Genomic DNA, 21,285 nt, shown 5'->3' with positions numbered 1-21,285 from the left:
TTTCCCCCCACCCCCCACCACCCCTCCACTGTGTACAGCGCCGCTCCTTGGAGAATTCCAATTCCAGTAAATGTGTACCGTGCTTAATTTCTTAATTTCCTCGTTTGCTACGAAAATAAACATCTCTGCAATTACGAGACGGGGGGGGGCGGCGACTGCAGCGGTGGCATTGCTTTATTAGCAGTCGCTGCTCGGACGACGGAGGCGGGCGGCAAAAAATCTCAAGGCGGTTACTGGCGGAATTCCTATCGGGCGGCGGTGGCGGCAGTGACGGGGGACATCTCCTCCGTGCCCCGCATGTAACGGGCATGGGTGGCAACCTCTAAATGAATAGACCCTGTCGCCTTCCAGCATAGGGGGACAGTGTCATGATTTCGGACGGAGAAGCTTCGAGGCCGGCTCCAGAACATTTTCTCAATTCTCATTCTTGACCGTTGTCCTTGCTTGCACTCAAAACCCCCCGGCATCCTGGGCTTCGATTCCCGCTCACGGCCAACATCGGCGGCGAATATCTGAACCCGGTTCCCGAGCCTCCTCTAGTGCGACTCTCCCTCCAATGAGTACCTGCTGTGGTGTGTAACCATCAGCACTGGCGCGGTGCTGGCCACCGATCTCCTCATGTGCCATGTGGCGGCCTTCATTGGTGTTGCTCGCTACGAACGGCAACTTGCCCCAACAGTCTGCCAGAGGCCTCACTGGGGTGGGTGGGGATCTGTGTGTGCGTGTCGTGTGCATCACAGCGATGACGATGACGATGAAGGATTTTGTCAGCCATACCGCGGCATTGCGTGCGCCCGCTTCATCGGAAACAGCACGATCTACGTGGACTCCCTGCAGCAGCAGGGCGAGATCGAGAACCAGATCACCGGTGAGTGGGCCTCGTCATCGTTATCACCATCATCGTCATCGGCACCATCATCATCGGCGATAATAATTGTCTATCCACTGCAGGGGGATGTTGAGACGCGAACTCGAGCTGCCAGGTTTGTAGTGCAAGACCTCGTAAGGTGGCCCATCCCGTCGTGTCACCTGCCCACAAGCCCCTCTCTCACCTGCCGGGTGAAGGCTTCCTCCGTACTGAGCCATCGCTATCTCTCGCGGTCGCGTGGCGCCACGGTGAATCTCGTTCCTGCACGCGGACGAGTCGATCCGTCTCCACGGGGCACGTTCTCTCGGGTGCCATTCCCTCCTGTGCGAGATGCCACCTTTGGCCGACCCCGTCGCTGCATCTCCACAGGGTGCGTCGATCCAGTCGTGCGCGATCCTCCCTCCCCTTGGCTGCCACTCCACCGTGTGCGTCTCGACCGCCGGCCACGTGATAGCGGTGATGCGGCGTGGTCCCCCCCTTAACCCAGTGCGTGGAGAACTGCGCAGGCGCTGGTGCTGCCCGAGTCCTGTGACACGATGAGGTTGGGCACAGTCAGGGCAGTTGGATAATTTAACCCTCCTCCCCCCTCCAGTAAAAAACAAAAGGCTCAGACGATGATGAGAAGGACGATGATGATGAGGAGGAGGAGGAGGGTGGCATCAAAGGAGCCGTCATCGCGCCGGCCGTGTGGCCTGGGGACCCGGGGGTGGAACTGTTGCGGAGAGTGACCACAATTAAAAGCTACTTAACATATTTGGATATTTATTTACGCACAGCACCCACCCAGAGGGGCTTTCCCTCTCCCCGTGTGCGGGGTTGTGTGTGTGTGTGCGTGCGTGCGTGCACGCGCGCGTGTACGTGGCTTCATGTGTGGGAGACGCGCGTGCGTACGAGTGTGCCCGCGTGTGCACATGTGGGCCGGCGCATATCTGCTTATCGGTGTGTTACTGTTGACGTTCACGGGTGCTTTTGCATGCGTGTTGTGTGCAGGTGTGTCTGCATGTATATGCACGAGCGCAAGTGTGAGGTGTTGCGGGGAGTGGGAGTGTAAGCGGTTAGGGTGCTGCGAACCTGGCGACCTGAGTTTTCATTCTCACGGCCAAGACCGGTGACCATTATCTGAGCCAGTCCTGGGCCTCCCCGAGGTCGACTCAGCCTCAAATGAGTACTTGGTGATTTGTGTATACATTGCCACTAGTGAGACAAAGGCGGCCGGGCGTGGTTCTGGCCACCCACCCCCTCTTGGGCCGTTCTGGCCTTCATAGGTGTTCGCTAACAGCACTTGCCCCGACAGTCTGTTTAAGGCTATACAGGGGGGACTTTGTCTTTGTGTGTACTTGTGCGCCGTGCCGGCCTTCTTCACCGGTGCTTGCTAACACCATCTGCCCCAACAGCCTGTCAAGGATATATGTGGGGGATCATTGCCTCGTGTGTGTGCGTGTGGGAGCCTCCTCATGTCTGCTGTGAGTGGTTTTTGGAGGACGGTGCCACGGATCCCCTGACTCTCGGCGGTCATTCTGCATTGCATTAATTTTATTGGCCCGGGTTTACGTTTTTTTATTTAAACGATAATGCGAGTGGAGCGGCAGAGCAGCTGCATTAATTTGGGGGCTCCCAGAGCAGTAAACATGCACGACCTCCTGCCCTTCCCGTGGTGTACATTAATAAACGCTGGCTGCGCTATAATCCCACATTCTTAAGGCATTAAAATCATTACATGCGTGTGTGTGTGTGTCACACAGTAGCAGAATCATATGTCTGTACAGACCTTTGGCAACCCCCTCTCTCCTCCGCGCTTCGGATGTCACCCGCCACTGATGTGAACTGTGGTTGGAAATTGAAATTTGGGGTCACCGAATTTACAGCGCAGCGCAACATTGCCATTGGGCAATCGCTCCGCCTCCTACGGTTTCACAACGGACAGGGTTGTGAAGGCGCAGCCCTGCAATTGCCTGCCCCATGGCAATGCCGGCGGAAGGGGCCTCGTCGAAAGGGGGCTCCGGAGTGGTGTTTGGGTCGACTCCTTCAATGCCGCTGTGACCACAAGGTCACGGAGGAGGTGGCACGATGTTTTGGCTCCTCCCTCTTCCGCACTAACTAGGCGTCTTGGTGAGAGGTTGAGATATTTACACGTGCTTTACCCCATCACACGTGCTTTTACTGCCCATTACAGACTAACTGCGGGGGCATCCGTTTACACTGCTGGGTGGTCAGAGACAGGCGGGCAGGCAGGGGGAATTCAAGAAACTTTCACCGATGTTTCAAGTGCCGAGCCAGGAGATTGAATCTGGAAACCGCAGACAAGTGAAAATTGCAGCCAGAGGCGGTGCCAACAAAATTGCCCAACCTCTCTCCTTCCTGTGTTGGAATTAAACGAACGGCTTGGTGATGCTGCGTTGGCGCTGTTGCACGACTGGCGTAGAAATCGCAACACCTTCGTCAAAGGCGCGATGGCTTGGAAAGAGAGAGAGAGCGGAGGATAGGCGGACAATCCGGGCAAAGGTGCCCTTTTAGTCGGGAGGAAAAAAAAATTAACCCGGAATTCCCGGAGAAAACCTGCGCGTGCGAGGCGGGGGGTGGGGGAATGTAACGAACAAGGTGTTGCGCTATGCCAAAAAACACCACCCGAGCGCTCGCAAGGACGATCGCTGTGCTTGTCAAAATGGCAGTGGTTCTGCCGATGCCAAATCAGGCTTTGTCCACAGCTTGATGTCCCGGTTTAACTACAGGACCATCGGTTTACTTTCTGACGTCGGGCGTGGGCCAAAGCCACCGCAAATTCAGGAAGGGGAGAGGAGCCCGACACAGCCAATCGGTCAGGGGTTTGTCACGTGAATGAAGCGTGCCAAGTCGTTACTAGTTAAGGGCACATCGGTGTGCTCGGAGACCCACAAAACCCACACAATTCACAATTCGAGCACGGCGTTTCGCCAGTAACTACAACCAGCATCATCGGGCGACAAGCCAGAGTTGTGGAGAAGAAATCCGCCCTGTCTCCTCGGTCTTAGAGCCGACGTGTTATGAAAAGGAGGGGGGGGGGGTGGTGGAGCGCCTTTTGATATAACCGGCCACGTTGCGCTCCCCGCCTTTTTCGCGGTGGGCGCGCGACCACCCGGCGGTGCGAACCGACATTGGGTCGCCGCCGAGACTCCTGGGGGCGAGCGCTCGCGCCCATCCGAGCGGAGGACGAAAACAAGCCCCCCGCGTGCTTTTGCGCTCGCCAAATGTTTACTTTTGTAGGCCGAGCAGCAAAAGCAAGCTCTCTTCCACCCCCCCCCCCCCACCTTCCCAGGTTAGGCCAAAAACCTCCGGCCACAGCCAGATGGCACACGACATTAAATCCTAGACAATCCTACTCTTTGATTCATTTTCATTACTCGCCAGACTGGTTTCAGTCTCGTTGCCATTGCTATCGAGAGAAGCCCCCATAAGAGAGGGTATTTGGCCTACTCTTCCACAGTTTACCAGATGCCTTGGAAGAGGTGGGAGTTGCCCGCACATAACCTCACCACACGTTCCCCCCCCCCCCTTCCCCCGATCCCACTCAAAGAGACGGGAGGGGTGGATTTAATACATTTTCACCATCGTCTTTGTTTGCTGTGCTTTCCATTAACTCGGTCATCAATCGCTATCATCGCTCTTATCATTTTGGTGACCCATGTCACTCTTACATACGAGACTCATCCTGGTCCCTTGTGCCCTCGCCCCCCGGTTTAAACTTAATTCGACTTACCTTCCATTTTCTCCATCGTTCCCCCCGCTCCCTTCCCCATCGCGCGCAGCGGCGCTGACGATGATCGGCACGGCGACGCAGCTCTCGGACCGCTGCTCGCGCTTCGCCATCCCGTCGCTGTGCCACTACGCGTTCCCGTCATGCGACGAGCGCTCGCCCGTGCCGCGGCCCCGCGACCTCTGCCGCGACGAGTGCGAGGCGCTCGAGACGGACCTGTGCCTCGCCGAGTACGCGGTCGCTCGCTCCTCGCACATCCTGCTCATGGCGCTGCGGCTGCCCAACTGCGACGACCTGCCGCCCACCGGCACGCCGGAGGCGGCCAACTGCGTGCGCGTGGGCATCCCCGCGGCGAAACCCATCGACCGAGGTGGGTGAGCGGGGAGGGGAGGGGAGGGTGGGTGGGTGGGTTGTGGATCAGAGTTCTGATCGCTTGATTACCACGGAGAGGGGGGGGGGGATATTTGTATTTTTTTTCATAGAAAAGATGCGATATCAAGGAAAGAACGATGAGACACTGTAAGAGGATTTTGACATTCGTGTTATTGCTCATCTCCCTGCGGCCCTTAAGTGCGTTAAAAATGCGCCGCTTTTTTTAGTCTCACCGGATAACGAAAACTCTCACTGCAACTCGCACACAGGTGCCGATGAAACAGTGATGCTCGTGGGTAGTGGGCCGGAGAAGTTAGGGCCGCCAGATGTCCGTCCCTGCATCCGGAACTTTGACCCGAACGGAAATTTCTCAGAGTCAAGATGAACTAAGCCACCAAGTGGAAGGTGGCATGGACGAGAAGAAACTATTTTTGACCAAAGTAGAAAAGCTTACAATTTTACCACATGGTGAACAAAGCCGGGGAGGTGAGGTGGGGAGGGGGGAGCGGGCTTCGGCGGGCGGGCGGGCGGGCGGGCGGGCAGGTGAGCAGAGAGGGGTCGCTGTTTAATTAATTAACGTGGCGGTCGCCCAGGCCGCGACCGTCGTCGCGACCTCTAGGCCCCACCGCGTAACCCCGAGCCTGTCGCCTCCCGCCGGGCAGACCACAAGTGCTTCAACGCCAGCGGCGTGGAGTACCGTGGCACGGCGAGCGTGACGCGGTCGGGCCACCAGTGCCAGCCGTGGAGCTCGCACTACCCGCACGCCCACGCGCTGCTGCCGGCGCGTCACCCCGAGCTGGCGGGGGGCCACGCGTACTGCCGCAACCCCGGGGCCGAGCGCGAGGCGCCCTGGTGCTTCACGCTGGACGAGTCGGTGCGCGCCGAGGTGTGCGACGTGCCGGCCTGCTGTGAGTGGCCGCGATGCACGCGCACGCATGCACGCGCAGACAAAGATCCCACCGAAGCCCCCTCGTCCGTGGCCAGGAGACCCTCGACGTTGGCAACTAGCTCCCGCCATAATGCGCAAGTATAGATCCAGACAAAGACGCACACACAAAGATAAACGCCCCCGTTCCCTATGGCTTGAACAGACTATTGGGGCGAGTGCTGTTTGTGAGCACCTATGAAGGCCGGAACGGCACACCAGTGGGTGGGTGTCCAGCACTATGCCCGGCCACCTTTGTCTCCCTAGTGGCGATGTTTGCACACCGCACCAGGTACTTAATTGAGGCTGAGTCGACCTTGGGGAGGCCCAGGACCGGTTCAAATAATCATCACTGGTGTTGGCCATGTAGCGCAGTGCGCTAATCACTACACGACCGCTCCCCGCACGCACACACACGCGCGCGCATGCTATGCATGAGTTCCTGGCTTTATGGGTTCAGCAGGAAATTTTAAAAGTCGTAGGGCCTAGATGTAAACTTTTCCAAGATGTGTTGTTGAGTAGTATCGACATAGCATTGGGTGATCAACATGAAGACACATTCAATACGTATCATGGTTAGCTAAAAACAAAAGATGGAAAGTTGTCTTAAATATGCGAATATCTCAAATGTTTAAACCTGAAACCATATCCCTTTTGTGCGCACACACACATACCAGTACAAAGCTCCCTCGTGTAGCAAGTTCTGTTTGCGAACACCTATGAAGGCCGCCATGGCATAAGACGGCATGGGTGGCCAGTGGAACAAATGTACACACTGAAACGCATACATGGGAGATTGTGTGCGTGTGTTTTATTGTGTTCCAGTTTGATAACGCTTTTAGACTAAAGTTGAAAGCAATAATGCACGATAGCTTCGGTACCTCTCATACAGATGATCCGATACGAATTAAACCCGTGTAAAGTTTTGTCGCTATTAGCGACTCGCTCTACCGACAGTTGCCCAAGATGATTCTTTCGGTAAAGTCACGTAGAAGGGAAACAATAAAATAATAAAAATCTAAAAAATACAATTGTCACGACGTTTCGACTGCAACACAAGCAATCATCATGAAGTGTGAAAACCACAGCCGTGGTTTTCACATCAGGTGTGACGTTTAAAATTCTCACGACATTTCGACTGCAACACAAGCAATCGTCATCAGGTGTGAAAACCACATCAGGTGTGAAAACCACAACTGTGGTTTTCACACCTGATGATTATTGCTTGTGTTGCAGTCGAAACGTCGTGAGAATTTTATTGTTTTATATTTTTATTATTTTATTGTTTCCCTTCTACGTGACTTTACCGAAAGAACCAAGAATGTGCATCCCTGCAGTCACGAAAGCTTTAAATCAAAATTTATGATTGGAAGGGTTTCACAAAACTTGGATACAAAAACCCGCGCTAAAAGTCAGCTCAAAACCAGCACTTAAACGTCAGTCGGTACTTCCCGCCTCTCGATTACGTGGACCTGACATTATCGCCCAATGAACCCTTCCGAGGAGTAAACGTACGTCGAAAAGCGTCACGGCAGAAGCCACAACAGCGGCTGCCCGGCCCCCGCGAGGAGCGGTGCCGCGCGCACAGCCACCGGAGTCAAGGTCGTTGATCTCATTTGTCGTCCGTGAGGAGCCTTCCATTCTTTTCGGCAGGTTGACCCTGAAGCCGGGAGCCCTGACCCGCTGCCTCCCCACCCCCCCCACTGCCTCCCTTTTAAGGAGCTTCAATTATTCACTGTTTAAGCAGAAACGTTGCCGACGTGCTTGTGTGCGTGCGCGCAGTCTCTATCCTCCGCCGAACAAACGGGCTCCTGTTTCAGGCGGAGATTCCACCACGGCGTCCCACAGGATCACCTTCTCCGTTTTGCGCGCTAGGCCACGGGATTATTTCATTTGCTCATGAATGAACATTCCCCCACAGTTTTATTCCGGGGGCGCGGGGGTGCAGGGGGCCCTCCGTTGTCGCGTTATGAAGCGCGGAGATTTTAATTCGGGAACTCGTCGCCAGCGAGCGAGCAGCGCGCACAAGCTTGTGTTACTAAAGCATGGCTCTTGTTGCCCCTCCCCCTTCCTGCACCTCTCATAAGCGTGGTTGGCTACACACGGTGCAAAAGAAGTTCAACATACGTACACGCGTGGCTCTGATGGTGGGGTATGCGCAGAACCGTTTCGGATATCGCTCGCAACTGATTGTTAACCGTGGCCGGGAATTGAACTCGGGTTGTCTGCCGGGTTGGTAACGCACGCGCGGTGCATTAGCTACGCCGCGGCTGCCGCCACCCGAAGGATATCAAAAGTCTCCGATTTTTCCGCCCGACTTTCTACTGGGGCTGTCGGGACGCTGCCACAGTGGCGGTGTGGCATTCGGCCACCACACCGGACTTGCAATCCAGAGGTCGCCGGTTCGACTCCATCTCCCGGCGCGCACGGCCGTTGAAACGGTGGTTGACGAGTTTCTTAAATTCCGCCCCCCTCACCCCCTCCCGATCACCTCTGTCCATCCAGTGGTGTAAATGGTCACATCCACGGTTAGTCGTGCGGTGGGTGTGCTAAGGTGCGGCGACTACCATCTCCTTCGAAGACATCTGTCCAGCGCGGAAAGAGTAGTCCGCCAAATACCTTCTCCTGGAGGGACTCGCCAGAGGCACCCTCTAGTGGGGGGGGGGGGAGGCCCTTCGGCCGAGCAGTGGCGCGAGCGAGCGATTGCAGGGCTGCACCTTTAACGTTGACAAGGAGCAGCGGGGGTTGGGGGGGGCTACCGCCGGGCATGCTCGGTCACCGTCGCCCTCGTAAATTCTGAGCAAGCTCGGGCCGCCCGCCAGAGCCCAGCCACCGCTTCCTCCCGAATGCCGCTCTCTGCTGCTCGTGGGGGGGGGGGGGGGTACAGGGTTCCAGGCACAGTGGAGGAGGTCGCTTGCCTCACGTTCCACGCTCTCAACGGCACATTTGAGGCGACCTCGCGGCCACCCGCACTGCCACGCTGCCCCACGCCCATCTCTCGCCTCTCTCCATCCCAGCTCCTCCTCCCTCCCGTCACTCTCAATCTGGGCTCCTCCCCCGCCCCCTCCTGTCAATCTCCCCGTTCTGCCCATGAATCACCCCCCCCCCCCCACAACACACAGCGCCGAACCCAGGGAGGGGCGGAATGAGGGGGGGAGGGGGGGGGCAGAGGGAAGGGGGAGGGGGGCTCGCAAGGGCAGCTACAGCAGACATGGCGGTGGGGGGGGGGATGGATGGAGAGACACCAGAGAAGGTGGGTGAGGAGGAAGAGTGGGAGGAGGGGGGGGGGGTGTGAGGGGGGTGGAGTGGTGTGGGGGGGGGTAGGTCACATCGAAAACCCAGTGCAGCTGTGGCTCAGTCTGCTGCCCGCCCGGCGTTTGACGGATGACCTCTCCCGATGAGGGCTGACACGCTGGCCCCGGTCGGAAATTCCAGCCGCCCAGACACAGCCGGGGAAGAATGAGAGAGAGAGACAAGAAAGACTGCACAAGTTCAAATTTACGTGCACCTCAATATTAAGTGTTGTCACAGCATGGGTGCGGGGTCTGGTTTTTTGCACTCGCGCTCACATTTTCATGATCCCCCTCCCCCCCCATCGTGCCCAGATCTTCCAGGTTCGGTTCAAAAGCGAGAGGAAAGGAATCCGCGCTCCGCCGCCGCTCGGAGCCTCGCGCGCGTTTTTGATTGCCCCCTCCCTCCCCCTTTTTTGTTTCCCATCAACGTGAAGCAGAGAGTGGGGGTCCTGCACTGGCCCCAAGAGGCTGTGTGTCCCCGCCCCCCGCTGTCCAGGTTCACCTGGGGGGCCCCGTCGGTGGCGAGTATCTCAACCGGTCCTGGGACTCGACTCTGGCAACCCAGCCTTAAATGGGCGGTGGGGCCTTGTTGTAAAACATCGGTCTTGGGGAGACGAAGGCAGCAGGGTGCGGTGCCGGTCACACACCACCCGCCCCTCCTGTGCCATGCCGGCCTTCATCGGTGCTCGCCAACAGCACTTTCCCCAACAGCGTGGTGCAGGCTGTCGGGGAACTGTGTTGATCTTTGTCTACACAGAGCTGGGCGGTAGAGAAAGTGTGAGGAGCTGTACAATGGGAAGTTCTGCTGGTGGTGTTGCTGCTGGTGGTGGTGGTGTTGCTGCTGCTGGTGGTGTTGCTGCTGCTGGCAACACGTGCCCCCGCCGGCGGCAACACGAGCGACGCCGGCAATTTTCTGTGGGGAAAGAAAAAAAAGTCGACTAGGTGGTGAATGGGCGGCCGCTCGTCTTCGTCATCGCTGTTGTTTTTGTTGTTGCTGTTGATGTCTGTCATTGACAATGTCGTCGTCGTCATCGTCGCTGTTGTCTGTCGCTGTTGTCATCATCGTTGAGTCCATGGCGCAGGGCTGCATTCAGGCGGCAGGAAACTTTTTGCACCGAGATCTGGTACCGGTATGAACACGTACGTTGAACTTCTTTCGCACCGTACGTAGCCAACGGTGCCAACCAGAGGTGCGTTATTGCTGTGTACGACTTCATCGCAGCCGGGTGTACAGTACTAATAGGCCTCGGCTGACCAGGAAGTACATGGAGTCTGTGTCGAGCCCTCGGCACGGGTGGGGGGGGGGGGAAATCGACGAGCGGGAACAGCGACCCGCGGTAGTGACCGTGGCTGCTGCTGTCGTGCGTGCGCGCAGCTCCGCGCGAGAACAACAAGATGGAGATCGTGTACATCCTCATCCCCAGCCTGGCCGTGCCGGCGCTGGTAGCGCTGCTCTTCTTCCTCGTCTGCGTCTGCCGCAACCAGCGCAAGTCCTCGGCGGCGTCGCCCCGCTCGCAGGCCAAGCCGGTGGCGCGCCACGACATGGAGCTGTCGCTGCTCACGCCGCACAAGCAGGTGAGGGAGGCCCGAACGGTTGCCTTCGCGCAGCGTGCAGATCCGGCGGGACTCGCCTGGCCCCACGCGCTCCGGCGGAGGTGCCGCGGTGTTAGCGGCGGACCCCTCCCACCCCTCCGCCCCACGGCAATAAGGAACCAGTGAACCCCGTGGTGCTCGTGGCCGGGAGAACCGTCTCGCAACGGGGAGAGTGCAAAAACAGACGTTGGGCGAAACGATCGGCATCGGCGCATAAATACACCTCCGGCATTTGATTACACTCGCGGTCCCCACTCAACCACTTCGATTTACGTGCCGGCTGCGTGCGTGCGGCTGTGAGCTCGTATGCGGAGTTTCGCAGGACGCTTTGAAGCGTTGAGCCGGCGTCGAGGAGAGGCCTGCCCTGCTCCTCGCTCGTCCGCCCGCTCGAAGGGCCCCTGCGCGCGAGGGTGCCGCCCGCGGAATTCCCGGCGCTGCTCTCCCGCGCGCCGACACCTCCTCGCCCGCTCCTCGCGAACGCACGACCCTTTGCGCTTGCTCGCTGCGACGCGGCCTATGATAGACAATGGAGATGAATCGCCCTCTCCCGCCACCGTCGCCACTGCACAGGACATCGCCTGCCGTGCGTCGGTGTTTTCTCCCGCATTGCGTCGTTATTGGCCCGCGTGAGTGTTCGCGGTCCGCACCTTGCGCGCTGCTGCCAACACAGTGGCGCGCAAATGGTTCCCGCTGCGGCGCGCGGAACGGAGGCGGAGAAAGCGGCATCGAGGCCTGCGAAGTGCGCGAACGGAGAGCGGAGGAGTCGCGAGCGGGGAACTAAACTACGCGGCAGGGAGACGAGCACGAGGCCGAGTGAACGTGCCGAGTTGGGGACACCATCGCTCGGGCTGAGTGGACCCGGGTGGCAAAAGTCGCTAGCGGGGGCTGAGAGTGTCTTCGGGAGACCGTCATCCAGCAGTGGATGGGCCATGTCTACCGATGACGGTGAGGATGTGTTGGGGCTGCTGCGGGTACCCGCGAAGGGGGGAGGTGGGGGAGAGAGGGAGCCCTGGCGGGGTCGGCGCTCGTTCTCGAGAGCGTTTAGCCGCGCGCCCGGGAGGTCGACACGCTAACGGATGTTTACGCGCACGCACACGCGCGTGTCTGCGCCCGTTTGTCCCGGCGGCCCCGGCCACTCGGTCAGACGTCCACTCGGGGATTTATGGGCGCCGATTTACACGAAAGTCGTCCCTGTGTTGTGACGGAGCTCGGGTTCTGGCTTAAACACCCTCCTCCTCCTCCTCCTCGGCGGGAGCAGATGGTTGAGATAAGTGGCCACGGCGACACGTGGAGGCACTTAAGGAGACGGGTGGCGGGGTCACGCGGGGCGCCGCTTAATGGCGTGGCGGAGCGCGGCCGGCCTCGCCGGGGCCGCGCCGAATCTCGCGGGGAACGGGAGAGAGAGAATGCGGGGGTCAGGCGAATCCTTCCCACCCCCCACCCACCTTCTACGTACGCGCGCGTGGGCGCATCGCAACACACTGCACCTGCCCAACCCGCTGCACCTGCGCGTTTAAAGAAGAACTTGGGCAGGAGGACCCTCCTGCGATGGAGTTCATGCGGCTCGGTGAGGCGGCTGCTGCTGGGAAGCGAGTGGAGGAGTGGATGGCCGCGGCTGTGCGAGACGTGGGCTGGGCCAGCGTTGCCCATGCAGCCGGGTTGCCTCGGAGGGGGCTCGGCAAATGCGTCCGGGACCTTTTTTAAGTGAATGCGACCAGAGGGCCGTTGCGCAACCGCGCGGAGTGCCAACACGCGTGCACAGACGCAGAGGCGCCATCGTGTAACCAATGTGGCACTGTCGGGGTTAAGTGCACAAAGGGATGGTGTGGTAAGCACCATACCTAGTGCTGATGGTTCCACACCCCGCACCATTTTAATTAGGAAGCAACTGGAGCTATGCGCGTTTGAAACATCTAGATCAAAAACTCATTTCTTTAGAACTACTTTTTTGTGTTTAGTTGTCCTTCCCCCACACCTCCGATTAGAATGGTTGGCTACGTACGGTATGAAAGAAGTTCAACATACGCACATACAATTAAGGGTTTGCTGACAGGTGAGGCCCTAAATGTGTTCAAATAGCACTCGCACAAGACGTTAGTTATGGCTGGGAATTGAACTTAAGTTTCTGAGATTGTTCATAAAATTCGAATCCCAATCTGGGATGTGTGGTCTTTTGAGCCATTGGCCTGAACGTGGCCAACGTGGTGGACACTGCCCCCGTGGTTGACACTGCCCTTGGATGACATTGTCCAGGATGGGGGGGGGAGGGTAGCATATTCCTCCCCAGGTGGTACTAAGCAGCCACTGCCCCCCCCCCCTTCCCCCCCCCCTTCCCCAGCCGGCGCAGATGCGGTGGCGGTACCTGCCCCGTGTCACAGCAGAGGGAGACCATGTCTCAGGGGAGCTCGCTTGGCTCTCTCCCTCCTGCCTCTCTCTCACTCTCCCGCCTCTCTCTCTCTCTCACTCTCCCGCCTCTCTCACTCTCCCGCCTCTCTCTCCCGCCTGCCCTCTTCCGCCTGCCTCTCTCTCTCCCTCTCTCACCTGCTGCGGCAACTCCAGCCGCAGGTTTTCCAAAAAATAAGATTTCCAGGAACGGCCCGAAGAGAAAGAATAACACGCACGCTTCCCAGAAAGCTCCAAGGAGCTGGCTCTCACGTGCGTGGATTTCTCCAGCGAAATATCAATTTCCTTTGAATGCATTTATATATAGTACGTTGTTGCATGTGTAATATGTATTTATATTTTGTTCCATTGCTGTGATGGTTACCATGACCGCACTCGCAAATGAAAACTCATTTCTTAAGAACTGCTTTTTGTGTTAGTTTGTTGTCCTTCCCCGCACCTCCGATCTACCGTGGTTGGCTACGTATGCTGCGAAATTAGTTCAGCATACATCGAGGTCACACGTTCGATTGCATGTCCCGGTGTGGAAGTGGCAACAATGGGGCGGCAGGTTTCCTAAAACTTCCCTCATCCTGCCGGCTGCTGCCTCCTCGCTCCCCAGCCGTGTACTTCACAGTCGATCATCGGATTGCCTAACGCGGGGTAAAGCGTGGGGACACTTCCCACCACCTCCGAGACGTCGGGCCGACGCGAAAGAGTCAGCCAGGCAGCCTCTGAAAGGTCTCCCTACGGTGCACGTGTGCCCCTTCTGCCGACGGCGGCACGAGCGAGCAATTGCGCGGGGCTGCATCTTGACCTTCTCGCGTCGTGTTGCTTGGCTTCCTGTCGCCGCAGCTCAAGCTGCGGGAGCTGCCCCCCTCGTCGCTGCAGATCCTGGAGGAGCTCGGCGAGGTCCCCTTCGGCAAGGTCTACCGGGGGGTGCTCTACCTGCCCGGGGGGCCCTCGTCAGCCGGAGGGCCCTGCCAGCCCCCCCAGCATCCCGGGAGCTCCGCGGCCGCCCCCCAGCAAGTCGCCGTTAAGACGCTTCGCGACCCCAGCGACGCGCGACTCTGGCAGGTGCAGGTCGCACAGAACGGCACGAGCGCGATGATGATGATGATGGCGACGTTGATGACGATGATGATGGTGTTAACGGTGATTGTGAAAACGACGACGATGGTGATGACGATGACGAAAGTAACAGTCTTTGGCACTTACTTTATATTGGCGCTGGGCTCGTTGTGATGGTTTCTGTGAGTCTCTTGAATCGAGGGGGGGGGAGGGGGTGGGGCGCTTCCGGGCTTCGGCGATACCGGCAAGCAGCGGAGGAACACCGTCGTGTGCCATACAGCGATGGGGTTCGAAACCCCACGCCCGCGCCCGCGCCCGCTCGTTCGCTCGCTCGCTCGTCAATTTACAAACGTCTCCAGTTTTTGTTTAGTTTTTTTAGGGCGATTTTTATTTTTTTACTCCTCCACAATTTCAGGCGGATTGCACTTTCTCGTCACGAGACAGAGTACAATCGGATCTCTCGTACGGCGGTGCAACTCGTCGGGATGGAGAATGGACCACGGAAGTGGATAATCACGGATGTAACTCTGAGATCATTCCAAGTGACAGTCTGGCCCGCACGCAGTCAAAGGCAGCACTCTCCTAGCCGCTCTGCTCTATGAGAGTAATTTTCGACGTATGATGGTCAAAACCAACGTTTAATTCTCATGAGAGCGGGCAGCCAAAGTAGGTGCAGGGAAATGCTGCGTTACATCTTGTGCGCTACCGGGACAGCTGCCACTGGTGAGCCTTCCCCTGGCTGGACTGCAGCAGGGCATTGAAGTGGTGGCCTCAGCCGCATTTTTCTCCCCAGCGCTAATGTTTACACATCGCGACAGGTACTCCTTTGAGGCCGAGTCGACCTAGGGGGGGGGGGCCCAGGACCGGTTCGAACAATCGTCAACGACGTTTGTCCGCGTAACCCGGGAACCGAACCCGGGTTGCCGGGGGTTTGGGGCGCAGCGCGCTGACCGCCACGCCACCGCACGCGCGCGCTCGCAGGAGTTCCTGCACGAGGCCCGCCTGATGGGCGCGCTGGCGCACCCCAACGTGTGCGCCCTGCTGGGCGTCGTGTCGCCGCCGCCGGCGCCGCCGCAGCAGCAGCAGCAGCCGCCGTGCCTCGTGTTCGAGTACCCGGCGTGCGGGGCGGGCGGCGCCGGCGGGGCCACCGACCTGCGCGAGTTCCTCATCTCGGCGGCGACGGCGGCCGGGCGGCGCAGCAACCAGGAGGGCAGCGGCAGCGGGAGCGGCGGAGGAGGAGGAGGAGGCGGAGGCGGCGAGGTGCTCGGCTTCCCCGTGCTGGAGCGCCGCGAGCTGCTCTGCTTCTCCACGCAGGTGGCGGCCGGAATGGAGTACCTGGCCTCGCGACACTTTGTCCACAGGTGAGTCTACGCTCGCGCGTAGGGCAGGGCCGGGCAGGGCAGGGCCGGGCAGGGCCGGGCAGGGCCGGGCAGGGCCGGGCAGGGCCGGGCAGGGCCGGGCAGGGCCGGGCAGGGCCGGGCAGGGCCGGGCAGGGCCGGGCAGGGCCGGGCAGGGCCGGGCAGGGCCGGCCAGGGCCGGCCAGGGCCCTTAGTGCCTGTTATATTAACAATAACAATAATGATTTCTCATCTCAAAAAGTGTAAAGGGGCACCCCCTGTGTGGCACACGCTGAGTGAGCAGCCACTCACTGGTAGTGGCTGCACAATTGCGGCCGCAGGCACCATCCCAACCGAGCGATTTGTGACCGCGCAGGGACCTGGCGGCCCGCAACATCCTCGTGTGCGAGCGCCTCCACGTGAAGATCTGCGACCTGGGCCTGGCGCGCGCCGCCTACAGCTCGGACTACGTGCGCGTGCGCCCCAACTCGCCGCTGCCCGTGCGCTGGGCGCCGCCCGAGGTGGTGTTCCGCGGACAGTTCTCCCCGGAGTCGGACGTGTGGTCCTACGGCGTGCTCCTCTGGGAGGTCTTCTCCTGGGGCCAGCGGCCCTACGGGGGCCGTCCCGATGCCGAGGTGGTGACGGCGCTGGGCGCGCGCCGCCTCCTCTCGTGCCCCGACGACTGCCCGCCCTGCGTCTACGCGCTGATGCGCGAGTGCTGGCAGGAGGCGCCCGCCAAGCGGCCCCGCTTCGCCGACGTCCACGCCCGCGTCCGCGCCTTCTGGGAGGCCTCCTGCGCCGGCCCCGCGGCCGTGGCGCCCGCCGGACCCGGGGGCGGCTGGCCGGCGAATGGCCAGGCGGCGGTGGCGGGCCGCGAGTGGCAAGGGAACGGCGCCGCCGGAAGGGAGTGGGGCGCGCCCAACGGCCTCCCGTGCGGCGCCCGGGACTGGGTCCAGGACGGGGCGGCCGCCGGCGTGGCGAACGGCCGCTGGGAGGCGACGAGCGCCGGGAAGCCGTCGATGGCGCTGGGCGCGCCGGGGCCGTGGGACGCCATGGGCGGCGGCGGAGGCGGCGGCGGCGGCGTCGCCGGCCGCTCGCTGTCGGCCTCCGGGTCGGCCAACACGACGCAGACCACGTCGCTGAGCGCCAGCTCGCTGAGCAACTACGCAGGGCCCATGGCCATGCAGCCGCAGTACCCGCCCGTGCCGCACCTGCAGCACCACCAGCAGCACCACCAGCAGCAGCACCACCAGCAGCAGCACCCGCAGCAGCACCAGCAGCAGCACCCGCAGTTTTACCACCACTACGGTTACCCCATGCCGGGCGGCCACCCGGCGGCGCAGGCTGCTTCTGTAGCTTACTCCGGCCGGTACGCTCTACCCAACAGCGCGGCGGCGGCGGCCGCGGCCGCGGCGGCGGCGGCGGCGCATTACCCGCCGTACCACCCGGCGCTGCAGCACCATGGAACGGCCTGCCCCGTGGCCAGCGTGAGCGCCAGCGCGAGCAAGACGAGCCGTTCCCACAGCAGCGCCAGCGGGTCGACCAGCACGGGCCACGGCGCTTCCTCGCACGCCGAGCGGGCCCACCACGCAGCGTCGGCGGGGCCGGCGGCGGGAGGCCACGGCCACGGAGGGGCCGACGGTCACATCACCTCCACGGCCAGCTCCAACCAGAGCTCCAACACGCCGCTGCTGCGGCAAGACGGTGACGAGGGGGACGACGACGACGACGGCGACGAGGAGATGGGCGATTACGGGGGGCGCGATGGCCCGCCGCCGCCGCCGCCGCAGCAGCAGCAGCGTTACGCTCACGCCGGCACCCCCTACGCTGCGGGCAGCCTCTCGCCGGCCTCCCAGAGTGCTGTGCAGCATCACCACCAAGTGCTGCCCCCCCCCTTGGGCTCCCAGCATGCCGCGGGGCAGCAGAAGGAAGAGGAGGATTCTGACGAGACGGCGCTTCTGGAGGACAGCGACGGGCCGACGGCGAATGAACTCTCCATCAAGGCCGAGCTGTGATTCGCCGCTCATCATTGCAGCACGTCAGATGCTTAGTTTATTACCATTATCGTCCGTTTTTAATGATATAATCCGTAAATGGTTATAGGTATTGCACAATCAGCAGGAATTTATTGGCAGGTGCAAGACTCCCAACTGTATGAGACTTTCCTCTTGATTTCCGATCAACAGCAGAGTGACAATGGGGATACCTTGCGCCCATAGTCTTTGAAGCCGCAGCGCCGTCGCCTGATGCCCTTTGAGAATCGTGTGCCACAGAGAGGGCGTCAGTGCAGTCAATACTTTACTTCAAGGAACCACTTGGCAATTCATGAAGATGAGCGCGTGTAAAACATGGTCCGTGAACTGTGACAGTGCAGTGCCTCTGCGTCCCGACCACGAGACGCATCCATCCTCGCGAGAGCCGTGACGGATGAACCCACAGAGCATCATTTCGGACGAAGAGAGTCGCGCAAATCCAGGCGGGGACTTTTTCTAACCGAAGAGAGCGAGCGACGGATAAAATTAAGATTGTTTTTGTCATATTTGGTTTGGAAAGCACCCGCGGCTCCTAAGCGGCAGGCGGCGGAAAAAGCAGCGCCGCGTCGTGAGCGCGAACTCGGAGCCGCACGGCAACGACCGCGAGCGGCCCGTGAAAGCGCGACGTGTTCGTGAACCCCGTCCCACACGACTCCGCGGCCGAACGCTCGACGCCATGGATTAATCCGCGAGGAAAAAACGACAATCGCTCCGAGCCGGCTTGCAGAGCAGCACGACGGGCCGGGGCGAGGTTCCAAACGAGAAACACAAAAAACGTGTGCTGCGATTCTGGAATGCCGGCACCGGTGGTCGGCGCGCAGTGCCAGTGGTGGGCGTTCACCTTGCTATGCAATGACGCGGGCGCAGCTGCAAACCCGCTCTTCGCTTTGCCACACCGCACGGCAGCGCTCTGCGCAATCGTTTCAAGAAACCGATCGTTTATATTTCTGATTTTTTTTATATATATAATTTGACAGCGTAGAATTCGCTTCGCTGCGTGCACCTGCGCGCACAGCGTACGCGCGGACCTCGGCCGATTTTAATAATCACTCGTGGCAGCCAATTGCGCGCGCTCTTAAATAATAACACACGAACAAGCGTAGGCTCGGGCGCGTTCGCGCCACCTTCGCCAGCCCGCGCGCTGCCAAGCCGACGCCGCGATCGACCGATGCGTTTCGGTCCCCCTCGTAGCGCACCGCAGCACCAGCGGCTACTGCTGGAGGCGGCGGGCGGGCGGGCGCCTTGGTCATGTGCCGGGGTCCAGCTGTGTCGAGCGTCTCCCGGGGCACGGTGCTAACCGACGCAAAGGGCTTGCGGCGAACGTCAGCCGCGGACCGAGAGCGGCCGACTGGCGTGCGTCGTGTGGGGCAATAAGACGAGGAGCGTTTTTGACGGCGGCTTTTCTACAGAGAACAAAAACCGTGTGGGTTGGTGTTAAACATTAAACATTGGCGATCGTTCCCGAGGCAGTGGAGAGGGCACGGCGGGGGGGGGGGGGGGTGGCGGGGGGGGGGGGTGATCCTTGTATTGTGTTTCCAGATGCCATCGCCACGACCTCCTCGTTTCCCAAAACAACCCCTCCCCCCCCCTCCGCTCGTCCACTCGTGTGGAGTCACCGGATCCCACTTTTTCGCCGGGATATTTTCCACGTCCACTGTCGCGCAACGGCGCCCTCCGAGCGGCGAAGAACCCCGGGCCCGCGCGTGTGCCTTGCAGAGAGGGAGAGGGCCGGTGGTAAATCGCGGCCCTCTTCGCTGGAACGTTTTTTTTAGTTCCTCTTTCCAACACACTGAATGTTATATTTTTTTTATCTTTTAATTCCCCCCCCCCTCCGCAAAAAAATGTATTGACCCATGTACAGTCTCTATCGCAACGACAAATCGTGTTTTTATGGTGTGCGCTGTATATAGGGAAAGGCCCCAGCGGCAGAGTGAGCGGCACACGAACGGAAGGTCGCGAGTTCAAATCCTGATGGATGGGTGGGGGGGGAGGGGGTCGACTCGGCCCCATCATCCCCTCTCCGGGGTGGATAAAATTAGCGCCGCTTTGTAGGAGGGAGTCTTTTGTGGGTAGACTCGACCCTTGCCACTGCAATGAGGAATTCCCACCACTGGCTTCTGTAGGGCTGTTAAACGGGAGATGCTCGTTTGAGCTGGAAATCTCTGTATTTGATATAGAGGCGACACGGGAGTGGTGGGGGTGGGGGGTATTGATGGGGGTGCTGCATTGAGAACACGGGGAGACAAGTGTTTGACGTTCTGCGCTTCATCCCGTGTGAGCGTGTGGGGGGGGGGGGGGGGGGCACCACCTGGGGGTATGTGGTGGTGGGTGGGGTGGGGGGGAGGTTCCTCTGTGGGTTTAAATCCCCGAGCACACGGAATCTCAGACGAGAGTACACCAATGATGAATTTGGGCCGTGGCCAGGGTCTTTAGGGTCCCGTGCGCTGCTACCAATCACGCTTGCTCCATAAAAGCGCTCGCCATTAGCCAGCGCTTTGCCAAATTGCTTGAAAGAATGTGTGGAGAGAAAGGGGAAGTCGGGGTAGATGGGAGGGGAAGAGGGGTGGTGGCAATTTTAAAGAGGGCGGAAGGGGGGGGGGGAATGTAATTGATAAAGTCGGCCGTGCCGCCTGTTCTTCTGCGCTAAATATCGGGCACGGAGTGGTGAGGTCAGCGATTTACTGCACCGCTCGAGGTTCAAGCCAAGCGACCTCTGACCCCCCCACCCCTCCTCTTCGCTTCCCCGACCTAAATAAGCCCGGAGTTGGCCCAGTAATTAATGTCCAAGTCAAAGCAACTTCCTGTAACTATAGCCACAGCGAACCACGGGGTCGTGGGGAAGAGGGGGCAAGTGGGGGGGGGGGGGGGGGGGAGAGGGCTTCCACACTGTGAATTTCGCCCTTTTTCAATGCGGCCGGGGCCCTCACCCCCCTCCCCCCCTCCCGTACCAGAGGTGGCAGTGGGTGATGTTGGTTTATCCCAAGCGGGGATGGGGTTGGGAGCGGTGCTGTTCTGCCCCGTACCTACAGATCGATCGGTGGTGCGTGCGGAGTTACCCCCGGTGCACGTGCTCTGGCAGTCGCGCCGAGACCGCGCCGGACGTGTCGCCGATCAATCGCTCGCCCACGTGTCTATGTGAATCTCCCGGCTCCGTTGTTATTATTACAATAATGAGTATTGTCTCTGTAGATAATGTTTTTCACCCTCATGCTAAACCACGCCTGTTGCGTCTGTTCACCGATCACCGCCGACATCTGTTTTATCTTAATTTTATTTGTAAGCGTCACGCAAGAGATTTGTTGTTGTTCTCTTCCTTTCCGAATAGAGAAACATTTTAAAGTGAATCCCGCGTGGACGTCGGTGCTGTGAGCGGGGGTGGGGGGCGGGCGGCGGAGTTGGTGGCCCACACACAAGCGTCGGCGGGCTGGTGTGCGTGCGTGAGTGCAGACACGTGTGTGTGTGTGTGAGTGCAGACACGTGTGTCGGCGTGCGTGCATGCGGACACATGCGCGTGTGTCTGTGTGCGTGCATGGTGGGGAGCGGTAGTGTAGCGGTCAGCGCGCAGCGCTACGAACCCGGCGACTCGAGCTCGATTCCCGCTCACGGCCAACACCAGTGACGATTATCTGAACCGGTTCTGGCCTCAAATTAGTACCTAGTGCGGTGTGTAAAAATCGCGAC

The 21,285-nt window shown here is 59.8% G+C and overlaps 1 protein-coding gene and 1 long non-coding RNA gene across 3 annotated transcripts in view; one reads left to right on the top strand and one right to left on the bottom strand.

The window, feature by feature from the left end:
- The window catches only part of ROR1 (receptor tyrosine kinase like orphan receptor 1), a 90,606-nt gene extending 72,907 nt beyond the window's left edge, over positions 1-17,699 (top strand). For both annotated transcript variants that reach the window (XM_076073939.1, XM_032970949.2), the window contains exons 5-11: positions 741-868; positions 4,651-4,968; positions 5,633-5,878; positions 10,564-10,763; positions 14,019-14,240; positions 15,216-15,595; positions 15,948-17,699. In XM_076073939.1, coding sequence (XP_075930054.1) covers positions 741-868; positions 4,651-4,968; positions 5,633-5,878; positions 10,564-10,763; positions 14,019-14,240; positions 15,216-15,595; positions 15,948-17,586 — 3,133 coding nt within the window. In that variant the 3' untranslated portion in view covers positions 17,587-17,699. The remainder of the gene's footprint in view (positions 1-740; positions 869-4,650; positions 4,969-5,632; positions 5,879-10,563; positions 10,764-14,018; positions 14,241-15,215; positions 15,596-15,947) is intronic.
- LOC142930884 (uncharacterized) lies at positions 778-2,693 on the bottom strand. Its single transcript, XR_012946860.1, has 2 exons — positions 2,637-2,693; positions 778-1,394 (listed from the first exon to the last, which is right to left on the bottom strand). It is a non-coding gene; the product is annotated as an uncharacterized LOC142930884 (long non-coding RNA).
- Positions 17,700-21,285: the final 3,586 nt, after the last annotated feature.

This window comes from Petromyzon marinus, chromosome 44 (assembly GCF_048934315.1).
Source record: "Petromyzon marinus isolate PM22_M1 ecotype Great Lakes invasive population chromosome 44, UKy_Petmar_22M1.pri1.0, whole genome shotgun sequence".
NCBI lineage: Eukaryota > Metazoa > Chordata > Hyperoartia > Petromyzontiformes > Petromyzontidae > Petromyzon > Petromyzon marinus.
Note: the sequence above shows the minus strand (reverse complement) of the source record. Positions and strands in the feature narration are given on the sequence as shown.